We start from the raw sequence: 14,538 nt of genomic DNA on the forward strand, positions 1-14,538 counted from the left end.
CTTTCTGGAACATTTGACATTATTTAATGATCATTTACTACATCATTCTCCATTCCTTATGTGCAGACACCTATCACTCCCTACACAGCCTTAAATTTTTGCCTTTGGTGGCAAAATTTCTGACAGCAATGTTTGTCTTAGGAAAGCATTCTCTTGATGCAAAGAAAGTTCAATTAAAAACTATACCAATAGATACATACCACTGAACAACATAGAAAAAATGCCACATGGAATTTGCCTTGGTTCTATTCTAATCTCTTTTAAAAGGGGGGCCAAATGATGAGAAAAAGCACATAAATTTTTTAAATTAATTATTTAATATGACATTGAAACTTAGAGATAAACTTTAACTCTTTGAAGTTTACACATACGGACTTTGCATTTAGCAAAAAAATCCTTTGAGAGAATCACACGAGGACCATATCATTGATGTGATTTATAAAATTATTCAAAATATCTGGAAAATGTTTTTAACACATTACAAACTGATTTTGTTTTTTTTAAGTAAACAGTTTTTTGATTAGAGAGAAAAACTACTACTCTTCAGAAAACTAAATACCCTCAGAAGGAAATCAGAGTGAAAGAACTTTGTCGAAGCTCAGTGCTATTTGCCACGTTTTTATAAAGCACAAATGCTTTGCTCCCCCATGTCCCACTAACCACCCTCCCCGAATGTTTCTTGGAGCACAGCCACACTCCTCTTTACTCTGTGGATTTTGTGACTCTGGACTAAAAGCAGAGCTTTAAAACCACATGCCTAAACCTCATCTGCTCCTTTCTCTGACCATTCCAGCCCTTGACTCTGAAAATGACTTAATTTGTAGACACAACAATTAGCATCACAAGCACCAAATGAGTTTCTGAAGCGTTTGAAATTTTTCTCATTGTCTGAGAAAATGGCAGCATCCGTATGTGGTGTGATTTGTATTTGCAGGATGTGGAGGCGAACACAGTCAGACTCAAAGAACATGACCAAGATGTCTTGGTGCTGGAGAAGGTCCCAGCAGGGAACAGGGCTCCTAATCAAGGAAACGCGCAGCCTCAGCAAAAGTAGGTTTGCATCCAACACTGCAATTGCCAGACTATGATTAACCTTTTCACATGGTATCATCATTTCTACAATAGCATGTTCTCCTTTTCTGTGGAAGACGGCGGCGTGTGACTTCTTTCTCTCTATTGACTAATCACACATTTTGTGGAGTATAATGTATCCATTTCTGGCACTGTGTTTAGCTCGGTGCTGCCTAGAGTAATCTGGGGGAGACTATTCCCTTACTCTGAACATGCTCTCTTGATACAGTGTTTGACTGTAATAGCTTTGGAATAGAAGGCATTGGAGAGAACAATGGAAGTAGGAATGCCAGACAGCTCAGAGGACACAGAGGCCCCTGGGGCAGGGATTTTCAACAGGTGTGCTGCAAGAATTCTTTAAAACATGCAGTACTTGACTTTAGTCAGGGGCACTGACCTCTTGCCCCTAGATTGTCAAATTAAAAAATTACAGCAGCCAATATGACAATAGTCATCTGGTGTGAAGGAATCAAAATTATACCTTTTTCTTTTCAGTCAGATTGGAAAAAAAAATTTTTTAGGTGTGCTATAGAGTTTTAGTAATTAGTTTAGGTGTGCCATCAGATGGATGAGGTCGAAAACCACTGCCCTGAGTGGTAAGAGCCTTTGGTGTTTGAATTTCATACGGAGGATTTCTCAAGAAGTGTTTCCATCCTGTTATCAGGATGAGCATCTTTGACAGAAACCCAGATTTCAAATGCAAGACAGTCTGCTGATTGCAGTCCGGAAGCAGCCGTTTGGCTGCACCCATCGTTACTCCTGGTAATGTCAAAAGGGTACTTGCTTCTCAGGCCCCCGTGTAACTTGGGTCTTTACAGAGTACGTATTATGTTCAGTTCCATCTTTTGTAGCAACCTCCTGCTTGAGACCTTTTCATCAAATGTACCAACATTTGAATGGTATTACAGGAGAATCAGGAAATGTAGCTCCAAGAAATAGAAAGTCATAGAATCTCATTTTTAAAATAAAGATTAATTTTTAGTCCTCGGATGATAAAAACACCAATGCTGCAGCTAAAGAAATGTCACCAAACGATGTGTTGACAAAGAACGCATCCCAGTAGTGTTTCTTTGTTTGCCACGTGAATGGGGTGCTCCCCTTCATCAGCACACTCTCCATGCTGATGAATTTTTATTGTTTAGACTAAAAGTCTAAGGCTCAGACATCTCATCGGGATGACTTGGCATATTTACCAGGAAGGTGGGAAGAAATGTAGTATTATTGAATAGGCATAGTATATTTTGCATATTTTGTGTAATCCCTTATTACAGCCCCTTTCAACAGATGGAAAAAGTTAGTCTCAGAGAAGCGAGTCACTTGCCCAAGATTACGAAGCTTGTAATGTTAGAGCTGGGATTCACATCCAGCTTGATCAACTTCTGTGCCTTTTTCCCCTTCAGCCTCACAGATGACTGCAGCAAAACATGTAATCTGAGTCCTGTGTCCTCAACACTACCTGCTGAACATTGCAAACCATTTCAACAGGGCTGGCATAAAATAGACTATGTAAAAAGTACTTTTTCACTTGTAAAACTATAAAATAACTATCCAGAATTCCTCATTATTTCTTTTTTGTTTTTCACCGCTATTCACTCTTGAAAATGTTCTTGCTCCAGTCTTTTTATCAGCTGTCCTTCCGGAGGAGGGTGAGAATTAAGACATTTTTTTATGTGAAAGTTTGAACTATCCCCAATCATTTTCCTTAGTGCTCTTCAATGTAACTTGACCGTAACTAGGCCATGTTATGGTGATCATCTGCATTCTTTAATAATGCTTCAGATGTCTCAGGAAAATTTTGTGGCCTGAAAAGGGAAGCCTTGATAATTCTCCTTAACCTTGAAGCATGCGACCAAGATGTCCCCTGGAGGCCCCCTTCCTTCACCTCTTCATTTTGATCTTCACGGCAGAATGATCAAAAGCATTTGCTTGTTACAACATCTTCCATTCAGAGCGCTTTCCAAATATAGATTTTTTTATGACATCAAACTAAAGGGAACAGAAAAGGAGAGGCCATGTGCATTAAACTTATTTTAGGCCTGGATCTGATTTCTATTATATCTCATTTGTGTCCTCTAGACAAATCCAAATTTCTTATGTGGTTCAAAAACCTGTGCATGTTCTCGGCACACCATTTAAGAAATAGCAATGAGCACAAAATAACACACCATGCAAAGTCAGTTTCATGAAGGATAAAAGGCCATTCTCTCAAGCGGCAGTTTTCCATGCGAGCTTTCCCAAGCCAGAGCAGACTTGACAATGGGAGTCTGTGCAAGTACATTTTGGTTGATATTCTGGATGGCTTCGATAACATGACAACACTCGTGTCTATGGAGGGACTTAAAATGTAGGAACCTTTAGGGCTTCTGTCTCCTCAGAAATTGTTGTGGTTTTTTTTTTAGAGATTTTATTTACTTTTAGGCAGAAGAGAAGGGAGGGAAAAAGAGAAGGAAACATCAATGTGTGGCTGCCTCTCACACGCCCCCTACTGGGGACCTAGCCTGCAACCCAGGCATGTGCCCTGACTGGGAATCAAACCAGCAACCCTTTGGTTCCCAGGCTGGCGCTCGATCCACTGAGCCACACCAGCCAGGGCAAAAATTGTTCTTTTTGAGCTTACAGAGAGTCACTGTTGGTGCTAATAATATTTTTCCAATTCACTTTTCCCCTGAGAAATCCAGAAATTTCAAAATTGCCTGACTCTGCCCAAGTCACTCAGCTATGAGTGGGATAGTAAGATGTCAATTGCAAGACAGTATTTCTTATGATAGATGAACTTTATGGAGCCCTAAAAAATTATCATTGTGGTTGTCTTCTGCTCTGTGGTTATGTGGTTTTAGTAAGAAAGAAAGAATTTCAAATGGCTCTTCCTGTGTCCAGTACTATGCTGCTTTGACTGAGACCCTGTTCACCTCCATCCTGTTTGCAGATAGTCTCTTTAGCCTCCCCCTTCCCCCAACCACTTCTTTCTTTGTTCTCAGTACAGATGGAAATGTCTCTCTTCCTAATATCATTTTCAGACTTCTGTTAGGAAAAGATTTTCTGTCACAAGCTTGAAACCCCACCACTTGGATAAGATAGCCGATTGGGGTTCTCTAGAACTTGGACTCAAGTAGCTCTTTCCTGCAATGATCTGAAAAGAGCCACACCATCTGGCCTGCAAGTTTCTCATTTAAATGATGTGAAGCAGTAGGCACCTGGCAGTGTCCAGCCTGAGACAAAGACATAACATGATGTTTCAGTCAAACCCAGAGCTGCAAGAAGGCTATCGTAGCCAGCAGCTCCCAGGCCCTCCCTCCCTCCCTCCCTCCCTCCGAGTTCCCCGTGGTGAAAGAAGGTCGACACCAGAACAGCCTTCTGAGGAGCGGGGAAGAGGGAGAGGACCCGTAAGGCAGCCACAGCAGCTGCACCACTAGAGGGAGCCTTTGGTAGCAAAAGAGAGATCCCGGGGCGTCAGATCGACCAGATGGGCACTTCTGTTAGTGAAATGATAGAATACTTGGCTTGCCACCCTGGTCTTTATTCTGGTCTTTTGACCAGATAAGAACACCCTAACCAAGAGATATCCAAACAAAGAACACCAGACTGTGAAGCCAGCTTTCCATCAGAGTGACGTTTTTGACAAGGGAACTGTCCAATCTGACGTAGCAGTCACGTAGCCCCCATGTTGCTTACTAGCAGCAGCTGCCCAATGCTGCAGTAAATAAGTTTTTAATGCAATGTATCTACACTCTAATTTAAGTAAAACTCTTCAGAAACAAGCAAACAAGTTTTCTTCAAAGGGGGTTTTTCCTTTGCACAGCAGACTTCCTGTTCAGAGTGAGCTCCAAGGACATGGGGGGAGCTCTGCCTGGAGGTCCCGCTGCACAGGCCGAGCAGCGGCAGGAGACTCGCACTTGTGCTCTGAAGCCAGACCTGGGCTCACAGCAGAGACCTCGCATCTACTAACTGTGTGCCCGTGGGCCAGATGGCTCCCCTTACAGAGCACTTTCTCCACCTGCAGAATAAAGACAGTACTTAACTAGCAGGAGTAAACCCGAGGACACTGAGGATACTGTTCAGAGCCCACCTGGTTGTCTGGGCACCGTAAGCATTCAGCAGGTGTTGAGGGCCCTTTTCAGCCTCAACTCCTCACTGTGTGGCCAGATGCTGCTCCCGCTCCAGCTCGTCTGCTGAGCACAATCAAAGAATCGTGTATTCCAGGAATTATTGAATGAACTCAGCAATTTTCTCCACTTGAGCATTGCGAGTCACGTGTAGCTATGCCCTCTCTTTTTTCTCAAACACGCATTGCCTATGAGGGGAAAAAAACCATTGTCTTCTACCTTATTTACTTTGAAAAAAGGGTCATGTATTTGAGATGAAAGTACTTTTTTTTCTATCCCCCCTCTGTATAGTCTCCAAAGCCAGGTTACATCAAAGTTTTAACTTTCCAGCTCCCTTTTGGTCCCGTGTGCAGGCATACATGTGCGGATGTGCGCACACGCACAGAGGGTAGTTTGAGCCCATGGCTGCCTTCCAGGTGGACTGCATTTGTTACCTCCCTCAGCACCAGAGTTGCCTCGCGCACTCTCCCTCTCTGTTTCCACGTGCGGAGAGAGGGTCACGTGTTGAATGGCCTCTTCTTCACTCTCTCAGGCATGAGGTGAAGACGCTGAGATTTAATGTGTCAGGGATATTCTTGGGATCTCCAGGTACCTCCTCCAAGGTCTCAGACAAGCAGAGAAAAAGTGTCAATGAGGAGGCAAAGAAGTCTGGATTCTCCTAGAAGAGATCCCAGGTTTCTGAACAGAAGAGAATTTATGCTTGCTGAGCATGAGAGAATTTTTTTCTCATGGTTGTTTCCCTTCCCTGTCATTTTGCTTTAGGTGAAGTGCCAGGAAGAAAAGCAAAGTCTGAGGTTTGGAATAGGAGCTCCCATATCATCTTAGTGTATTTGGTCTCTAGTTTTCACTCACTGTCTTGTTACTATCTTAAATATGACTTTGAAATAACCCACATTCGATCTAAAACATAAATCCTTTCATGTCGATTAAAAAGCTGCATGGATGGATCATCTGAAATTATGATGAAGTCCCCAATAATACATATTTGACATTGAAGTAAATTATATGAATTTTCTGTTGCTGATTTATTTCTGCTCAGGTACTATTGGGGTTTGCTTGTTCATCCATCGGTGTTTGTTTTTTTTTTCTTCTCCTGTTTTATTCTTAGCCGTATTTCCAAAGCACATGCCAGTGTACAGTTGGGAAAGACAGGGCATTCCAGAAATAGGCCGGGGAATCCAGTGTGGGACTGAAATTTTGCGACAAGTAACCCATATATGGATAACCTAGTTTACTGTCGCTTCCCATCCCCAGCTCCCTGTGCGTGACCTGAACTGCCCTGGGATTCACATGTTTCTCTTCATTCCCCTTGGAACGAGGCTGGCGTCGCTCAGTTCCCAGCCTGCTACAGCCACCACTCTCCAAGAAATTTACTTCAGTTCCATATAGGGACAAAAGAGTCACATTTCAGTAACTACTTCAATTTGTTGTCTTCCTGTGTCACTTTGATGAGGCTCATGGGCTCTCTTATTAAAGGAGAATATGGGCCACAAGTTAAGTCGACATGGTTTCCTGGGATCTTTAAAAAAATCTTAGCTATGTGAAAAGTTATTTATTAATGATTTGCCTACCTTCAAAAAGCTAATGGTGTTTTTATTTTTTATCCAGGTATACTGTGATGTCAGGAACACCTGAAAAAATTTTAGAGCATTTTCTAGAAACCATACGCCTTGAACCAACTTTAAATGAAGCCACAGGTAAATACCTAGAACATTAAACCATGCAGAGCACTGTAAGAAATCCTGAGTTCATCTTCAGTGTGCGTAGCCTGTACAGTTCTAGAAAGGGGTTATGCATATTCACATTTGAAACGCATCCCTGCATGGCTCACTCAGGGAGCAATATTCCTGCCCCTCCTCTGCCCCTCCCATTCCTGGCTGTCCTTCGTAAATGGCTCAGTCTCATTCATACACATTAGGATTAGCCTTCCGTAGGCATCTCTTAAGTTATCATCTAAGTCCTCCCCATTCCCAAACGGATTTGCTGCTGCCCCCACAAGAGCCACAACCTTGGTCCAGCGGGAGTAAAACGTGGTTGGAGATCCTCGGGCTGCCCCAGAGTGTGGCTGAACCCCACCCGTATTAGTTTGCTAGGGCCGATGCAGCAAAGCACCTCAGACTGGGAGGTTTCCACTGCAGAAATGTGCGCTCCTCCAGTTCGGGGGGTGGCAGTCTGAGCTCAGGCTGTTGGCTGGGCTGGTTCCTCCTGACGCCCATGAGGCGAAATCTGTTCCGTGCCTCTCTCCCGGCTGCTGGCGTTCGGCAGGATGTTTGGTGTTCCTTGGCTGATGGGTGCATCACTCCAGTTTCTGCCTGCGTCTTCACATCTTCTCCCTCTGTCTCCCGGCACGGTCTTCCTTCTGTGCGTCTGTCTCTGTTGCCGAATGTTCTCTTTTCATAAGGACATCAGTCATACTGGGTGGGGGCCTGCACTGATGACCACCTGTGACCTTGCCAGCACCTACAACGACTCTGTGTCCGGCCAAGGTCAGTCACCCTCTGAGGTGATGGGAACTAGGACTTCAGTGTGTCTTTTTGGGAGAACAGAAGTCAACCCGTAACAGAGGTTCTCAAGGGTGAATGAGGCGAATCTCACCAGTGAACAGAGTGTTCAGAGTTATACTATCATTCACTTTAGGAGCTATCTTATATGTGACTTTGGGACAGACTACATTCAATTAAAACAATAATAATCCTATGCTACTGGCCTGTCACTCAGAATAAAAGTTAATATTTTAAGTACACTGAGCTCCATGGAAGATTTCTCACTAAAAGAAGTTCAAAGATTTGTCCCAAAAAACCAATGGTAGTTCAAAGTCCATTTCCACCGATTTTGCAGTACACTCAAGGTGAAGTTATTATTATTTTTTTAATAATTTATTTTTTAGATTTTATTTATTTATCTTTAGAGGGGAAGAGAAGGAGAGAGGGAGAGAAATATTCATGTATGGTTGCTTCTCGTGCGTCTCCTGCTGGGAACTGGCCTGCAACCCAGGCATGTGCCCTGACTGGGAATCAAACCACGGTCCTTTGGTTCGCAGGCTCATGCTCAATCCACCAAGCTGCACCAGCCAGGGCCTTGAGTTATTATTTTTATGTACCTCCTAAACGTATTTTAGCACTGATTTACTTATTTCAGCTCTTCATTCCAGTTTCTCCTTTATAAATAGATTATCTGAGATATTTCTTTTTATAGTGAATTAATTGGGGGGTAGTTGTTACAAAAGCCAGGATCTCTGGCTCCAGGGCAGTTATTTATGGTCCAGTATTTGTTGGATATTTTCTCGAGCAGGCACTAGGGGGGATGCTTTGGACTAGGCCCCCATGGACAAGAAATCGCTCCCCTGTCTGTCATCAGGAAGTTTACAACCTGCTGGGGGACAGAAAGGAACATGCCCAGAGCTTGAGCATAAAGCCTAGTGTGGTCAGAGCTCCGTGAGCCCTGACTAGCTGAGGGGCCTGGGCACCGTGTCATGGAGCATGTAGCCTGAGAAGTGGCCCTGAAAAAAGGCTGGTGTCTGCTAACCAGAGACCGGGGGCAGAGCTTTCCGTACTGCGGTACAACATTAGAACTGACACGGAAATGGTCACGGGAGATCGGGCAGCTGGGTTTTGCTTATGGGTACTACTGCATGGGTGGATACTACTGTATACATAAGCGGTACAGGAAGGTAAGGTCTAAGAGTTTGACTGCTCGTCTTGGAGGATCTTAAATGCAAAGCTAAGCACTGGGGAGTGGCTGGAGGTATCTGAGCAAGGAGAAAGTGATAGGAGGCCCAGGATAAGAAACTAAAGGGTGCAGTGAGGTGGGAAACCCTTGGCATTTGTAAGTTTACAATGCAGTGGGAAACATCAGAGCCACCAGTGACAGTGGTTTCCGACACAGACATGGGCGCCTCTGGGGTCGTCAATACATTTTCTTAATTTACCAAAATATCTATGCTCTGCCGTAGACCTGTTAGTTGCCTAGACCTTGAACTTATGTGACCAGCATGAGTCACTGAGTGACTTGGGATATCATTTTCTAGTAGGAAATGATTTTTAACAATCAATTCTCAACAATGTTCAGAAAGAGTAACTTCACATAGGAGAGAACAAGGAAACTGGTGAACGGTGCCTGCTGGATAGTTGCCATGCTAAGAGACCAGCTCCCCACCCTTGGAGTCCTCTCCCAAAATCTCTGCTTTAGCAAAATGTAAACTACAGTATAGCAAAGGCTTCTGGGAGCCTTACAAACAAGCATCACCTACCCTGTCCTCAGAGAATATTTAAAACGTATAAAGGACACCCTAGATGTTAAACTCAGACAAGCCAAGGTCCTTTTACACTTAAAAAAAGTTCTACATGACTTCTGTCTGGCACCTTCTCTGCATCTTCTCTGGTCCGGTATAATGGGGCTGAAATGAGTGGTACCACGGAGTAATGACAGGATGACAGCTTGAGGTTCCCTGTATCCCTTATGTTTGCGTGAGTATATGGTATTAGGCGACACGGTAGAGGTGTTTGCCAATGCCACGGCGGTAACCATGTTGAGGTGTGCAAGTGTATTAAGTCAACCTGCCATACACCTTAAACTTACGCAGTGTATGTCAATTATGTCTTGATTTTTTCAAATGAGGATAATGGTTAAACCCTTAATCTCTGCTTCCAACTTTGCCAATATAAGTTCATTTAAAACATGGATAGTAAGGTTTATCTAATTTTTATAGTTAAGATTTTCATATTTCTCACCCTTTTCTATTTGAAAGGTTATATGAGTTTCACAGATTTCAGCCAGCGTGCTTCAGGTTTTCATTGAAAATCCCCATAGTGCCTTGCTCCCAAGCTTCAACAGGTGTACTCCGTAGGCTCTTAGGTCTGTCTTCACATGCTTCACCTGACTACACAGTCAGTGTTGCCTTTGCAGTGAAGAACCAGCATGCATTCAGAACGAAGCAAATGAAGCTTGTCTTTGGGACTCACCTTATTTCCCTTCCATCTTCCTGCTCGCCTACTTACAAAACAGTTCAAATGCAGGACAGTGCCATTTTAATTTACTGGAGAGCTTTGTTTTGCTTCAGTTGCTGCTCACAGCCTTAATCTTTTCTGTTTCTTTTTCTTCCCTGCTTTTATGTCCCTCACCAATTCTCTACTCTTACCACCTCCTTTTTCTGTGATTCCATCATCTTCTCCCCTTCATTGCTCCCTCTGGAAATAAGAGGTGAAAAAGAGATGAAGAAAAAAGTGATATTCACAAAAGACACATGATGTAAAACTGACAAAGAAATGACCTTGTTTTTCTGGACACATGGTACTACCCATGGGCGGTCTTTTTAAATATATATACATATGTATAAAGTTATTTGTATATGCAGTGCTTCTATGTACAGTAAAACCACAATACTCTAAGCCAACATTGGTCAAGAACCAATGAATAGATGCTCTTGCTTTCCTAAAGATTTCTATGAGAACTTAATCTTTTCTGCTTTGCATTTTCTTCCCCCTGCAGATTCTGTTTTAAATGACTTTGTTATGATGCACTGTGTTTTTATGCCAAATACCCAGCTTTGTCCAGCCCTGGTGGCCCAATATCCTTTTGTGTGAAAAGTCTCTGTTCCCTTGAAGACACCCCACATGTACATGGCCATTATCCCACCCCATCCTCTGAAGGTAAGTCAGGGCCCAGGCCGAGTTGTGCTTCCCCGTCTCACTGAAACCCCAGCGGTCTCCCCCAGCACAGACCCAGCTCACCTTGGCGTGGTTCTTCTGTGCGGTGTTTAAGGATTCTTCCTCATTACCTGCATGGAGAAATGTGAGCCAGGTCACCTCAGGAAGGTGAGACTGGTTAGAAATACACATACCTGGGCAGGAGGCCAAAGAAATTTAGGGAGTATTTTTAGGGATAGCTCCCTGACCTGGGAGACAGACTTTACACGTCCGTTAGGGTGCCTGGCAGGTTGGGTCTCAGCCTGCTTGTGTTCCTCCTCTAAGCTGTAGTGTCAATCAGACCACTAACCCATCGGGAGAAAGACAGGTTATCTCTATGGGCTGGCTTTTCTTTTACATTTGTCCTAGTCCATCCTCTCTTCCAAATACCAAAATCTATTCCTTTATTGCAATTTCTGTGATCATTACACTTACCTGAATAAAAGACACACAACTTGAAATTCTAGTGGCAGTTCCTCTCGGCAGTCTGAAAGCCGTGCTTGTTTCAGCAGCTTGTCGGGAGTCTGTTGAATTGACCACTCGGTATACCACGCCCGGCACAGAGGGACCATTCAGAAAATGCAAGTTGAATAGAAGACGTAAATATTATTAGTGAGTCACATCCTCAGATTTGGGGGGCATGTGAAAGTGTATTTTCCAATCCTGCTTTATTTTTAAAGCAGCAAAAATTTAGAACCCTAAATACTTTGGCCTTTTGTGAGCAGTTAAATGTATTGGAGGAGAATAGCTTCCCTTTTTTTTCCTGGGCAATCCAATCAATGTTGGGCATGCTTTCCTTTCTCAGAATTATAATTGCCCTACCTGATTCTCATTTTCTTGTTCACCCATCATTCTCTTTGAAGTAAATAGCATGTGTGAGGATGGGAGATTTGAGTTGAATGTGTTATTCAGAGGGAGCTGCAGGAGTGAGATTTGGGTGTTTATTTGCCTGGGAACTATCTGTCTGAGTGAAGACAGCTTAATGAGTCTTACATATATTATATATTCTTTCTGGCTCATATTCAGTTTTTCTCAAGTCAAATTAACACATTCGGGATCACTCTGTGCTCTTTTAACTCCATACGCGGTAGTCATGATTAGATCTTTGAGATTTGTGGAAAGGAAAAACAAAAGCCCCCATCGAGTTTACACTAGTTTTTTCAACAGCACTTTGATAAGCTGAAGGCAGACCAAACCAAAAGAAGAGTGAGGGTGCAGTGGACCAAGTCATGCCATCTTCACAACTCAGGGGCCCAGCACTGAGCTTGTTGTTGTTGTTGTTTTTTTTTTTGAGAATTCTGATTTGCTCATTTATTAGCTTGTTCTCCATCAGAGTAGATGGAGAACACTTGTTATCACTGGCTTCTGTTTCTAAAATACAAACTCCTAGAGTGAAGTCCTTGCCATCCTAGGCAGGGAGAAGGAGACAGAGGAATACACAGTAGACTCAGGAGAAACCTGCGTATCTGATCTTAATTCTATTCTCCATAGAAGGAGGGAATCGAGGGTGGCTGAGCGTCACCCGCAGCACGGAGTGCCCTCAGACCACCTTCCTCACACCTGGCCTGTAAAGTCCCTTCTTTGTTCTATTGGCAGTCAGTTCTCTACGCATCAGGCACCATGCTAAGCAGACTGGCCTGCATTATAGCGCTTATCCTCACGGGAGTCTGTTGGGTTAATATTAGCTTTACTCCACAAATGAGGATTGTAAAGTTCAAAAAAATGGAGCTCCTGCTTCAGGCAAGTGGCAGAGCTGTGATTCTTCCAGGTCCTAGGATTCCAAGCCTGGGGTGTGGCATTTTTTTTTCTTTACCACTTATTTCTTTAAAAGTGTATCCTTTAACGACCATTTAAGAACATTTCTTGACAATGTGTTGTACAATTGAGGTGGCTAAAACCCAAGTAGGCCTATGTTGTTGAAACAAATAAATGAAACATCCCATAGAACAGCTTGCAGTGACGGGCATGTTCTGTACCTCTGCAAGGGCAGGAGCCGCAGGAGAATGGATTGAGCAGAAGGGAGAACGGACTCCTGGACGTGGACAGCAGTGTGGTGACTGCTGGGGGTAGGAGGGTAGAAGGGAACTAAATGGTAATAGAAAAAATATAGTAAAGATTAAGTTAAAAATTAGCTACCATGACAGATGAACTGAATTTTGAACTTTATGTAAATTTCATTAATTTAAATAGCCACATGTGGCCAGCACATTGGACAGCCTAAGTCTGGTCCTTGGGGACTAGGAATAAGAGGCTCAAACAAGAATGACCGCCCTGTGATGCCCGGGGAGGGAGCGCGGGGGAGGCCCAGGCTCAGCCTGCTGCAGGCAAGCAAACAGGAAAGGCTCTGTCCCTGAAGGTCATATGTGCCTAAGTGCTTCTATATCATGCTGAGGACTCAATTTTTAGTCCCTTTCCCTCCAGAGACCTGTTACATAGGCTTCTTATATAAGCTACTCTTTTTTGGTTATAACTAACATAAAGCAACTGTGACTGACTTAACAAATAAAGGAATTTATGAAGGAAGTGGGGTCACTTGGAGAACTGAAGGAATTTGGGAAGAGCCCAGGCCTTAGAAAGGGGCCTCGGGGTAGCAATGAAAGGCAGTGCTGTTGGGGTGATTCTGCTCCAAGCATCCCGGGCCCTCACCTCATCCCCATATCTCTGCAAAGGAGGGTCTAGTTGGCCTAGCTTGGGTCACTGCTGACATCTCGGTCAAGGGAAGGCAAAGCTCTGTGCTGGACGGAGATGGCCTACAAAGGCAAACAGAGAAAGTAAAGAAATAGATGATGGGCAGGTAAAAAGAGCATACACATCAGCTGCCTAACACTACATGCAGAAGTAACAAGAAATATAATGTGAATTCGAGCAAGTGGGTTAACCCCCATGTTTTTAACATGGGATGTAGGGACATTAAAATACTTAACCACATTCCATTAAAGCACCTACATTCAAGTGAGTTGCTTTGGCTCTTTTCAAAGTACTTAATATGTAGCTTTTCACAGCAGCCCTATGAAGAAGGTATTTCTACTCCTCTTTTTCCAAATCAATACATTAGGATAATGAAAAATTATGATTTGCTCAGAGAAAGGTAATTACTAGTGCAGAAAAGATTTAAACCCTGAGCCGCTGACACCTACTTCTGTCCTTAATCCACATTGTATGTCTCCTCCAATTTTGCTTTTAGCAGGAGGAAGGTGGTAGAGCTGTTTAACATTAATGTTTCAGACCTTTTATGTGCTAATGAGAGAGACTCTATTCATTAGATATGCTGGGGACATGATTTGGCCTGATGAATACGAGTGCTTTAGAATAAGTTTTTTAAATTTTATTTGTCCAGTTTCTGTCCTTTTTATCTCCAGTTTATAAAATCTTCTTTAAATCTGCACTTAAAATTCAGTTTAATTTTATATTAGTGAAATAATAAATAAATATAAAAATACAAGAATATGATGATACTTTCTTGTTTGTTTTGTCATAAAACAGGATCTTTCTTTGCCATTAAATACTCTTCTACACCATTTTTTAAAATATAGATGGCTTTGTCACCCTTAAAAACATTCTCACTGTAAAAAAATCAATTTAAAGAAAAAGAGACGAAAGCAAAATTCATGTGGCACCTCACTGCTGTTTTATGAAAAACCTTCCAGGAATTTTATATAATTTCAGATTGGTGAGATCAC

General features: G+C 42.9%; 1 protein-coding gene across 17 annotated transcripts in view; it reads left to right on the forward strand.

The window, feature by feature from the left end:
• The window catches only part of RAPGEF4 (Rap guanine nucleotide exchange factor 4), a 286,117-nt gene that overhangs the window by 225,960 nt on the left and 45,619 nt on the right, over positions 1 to 14,538 (forward strand). For all 17 annotated transcript variants that reach the window (XM_053665181.1, XM_053665182.1, XM_053665184.1 and 14 more), the window contains 3 exons: positions 935 to 1,050; positions 6,783 to 6,871; positions 10,662 to 10,740. In XM_053665181.1, coding sequence (XP_053521156.1) covers positions 935 to 1,050; positions 6,783 to 6,871; positions 10,662 to 10,740 — 284 coding nt within the window. The remainder of the gene's footprint in view (positions 1 to 934; positions 1,051 to 6,782; positions 6,872 to 10,661; positions 10,741 to 14,538) is intronic.

The sequence above is a fragment of the Artibeus jamaicensis genome, unplaced genomic scaffold, assembly GCF_021234435.1.
Source record: "Artibeus jamaicensis isolate MK-2021 breed Jamaican fruit bat unplaced genomic scaffold, CSHL_Jam_final contig_391, whole genome shotgun sequence".
NCBI classification, from domain to species: Eukaryota; Metazoa; Chordata; class Mammalia; order Chiroptera; family Phyllostomidae; genus Artibeus; species Artibeus jamaicensis.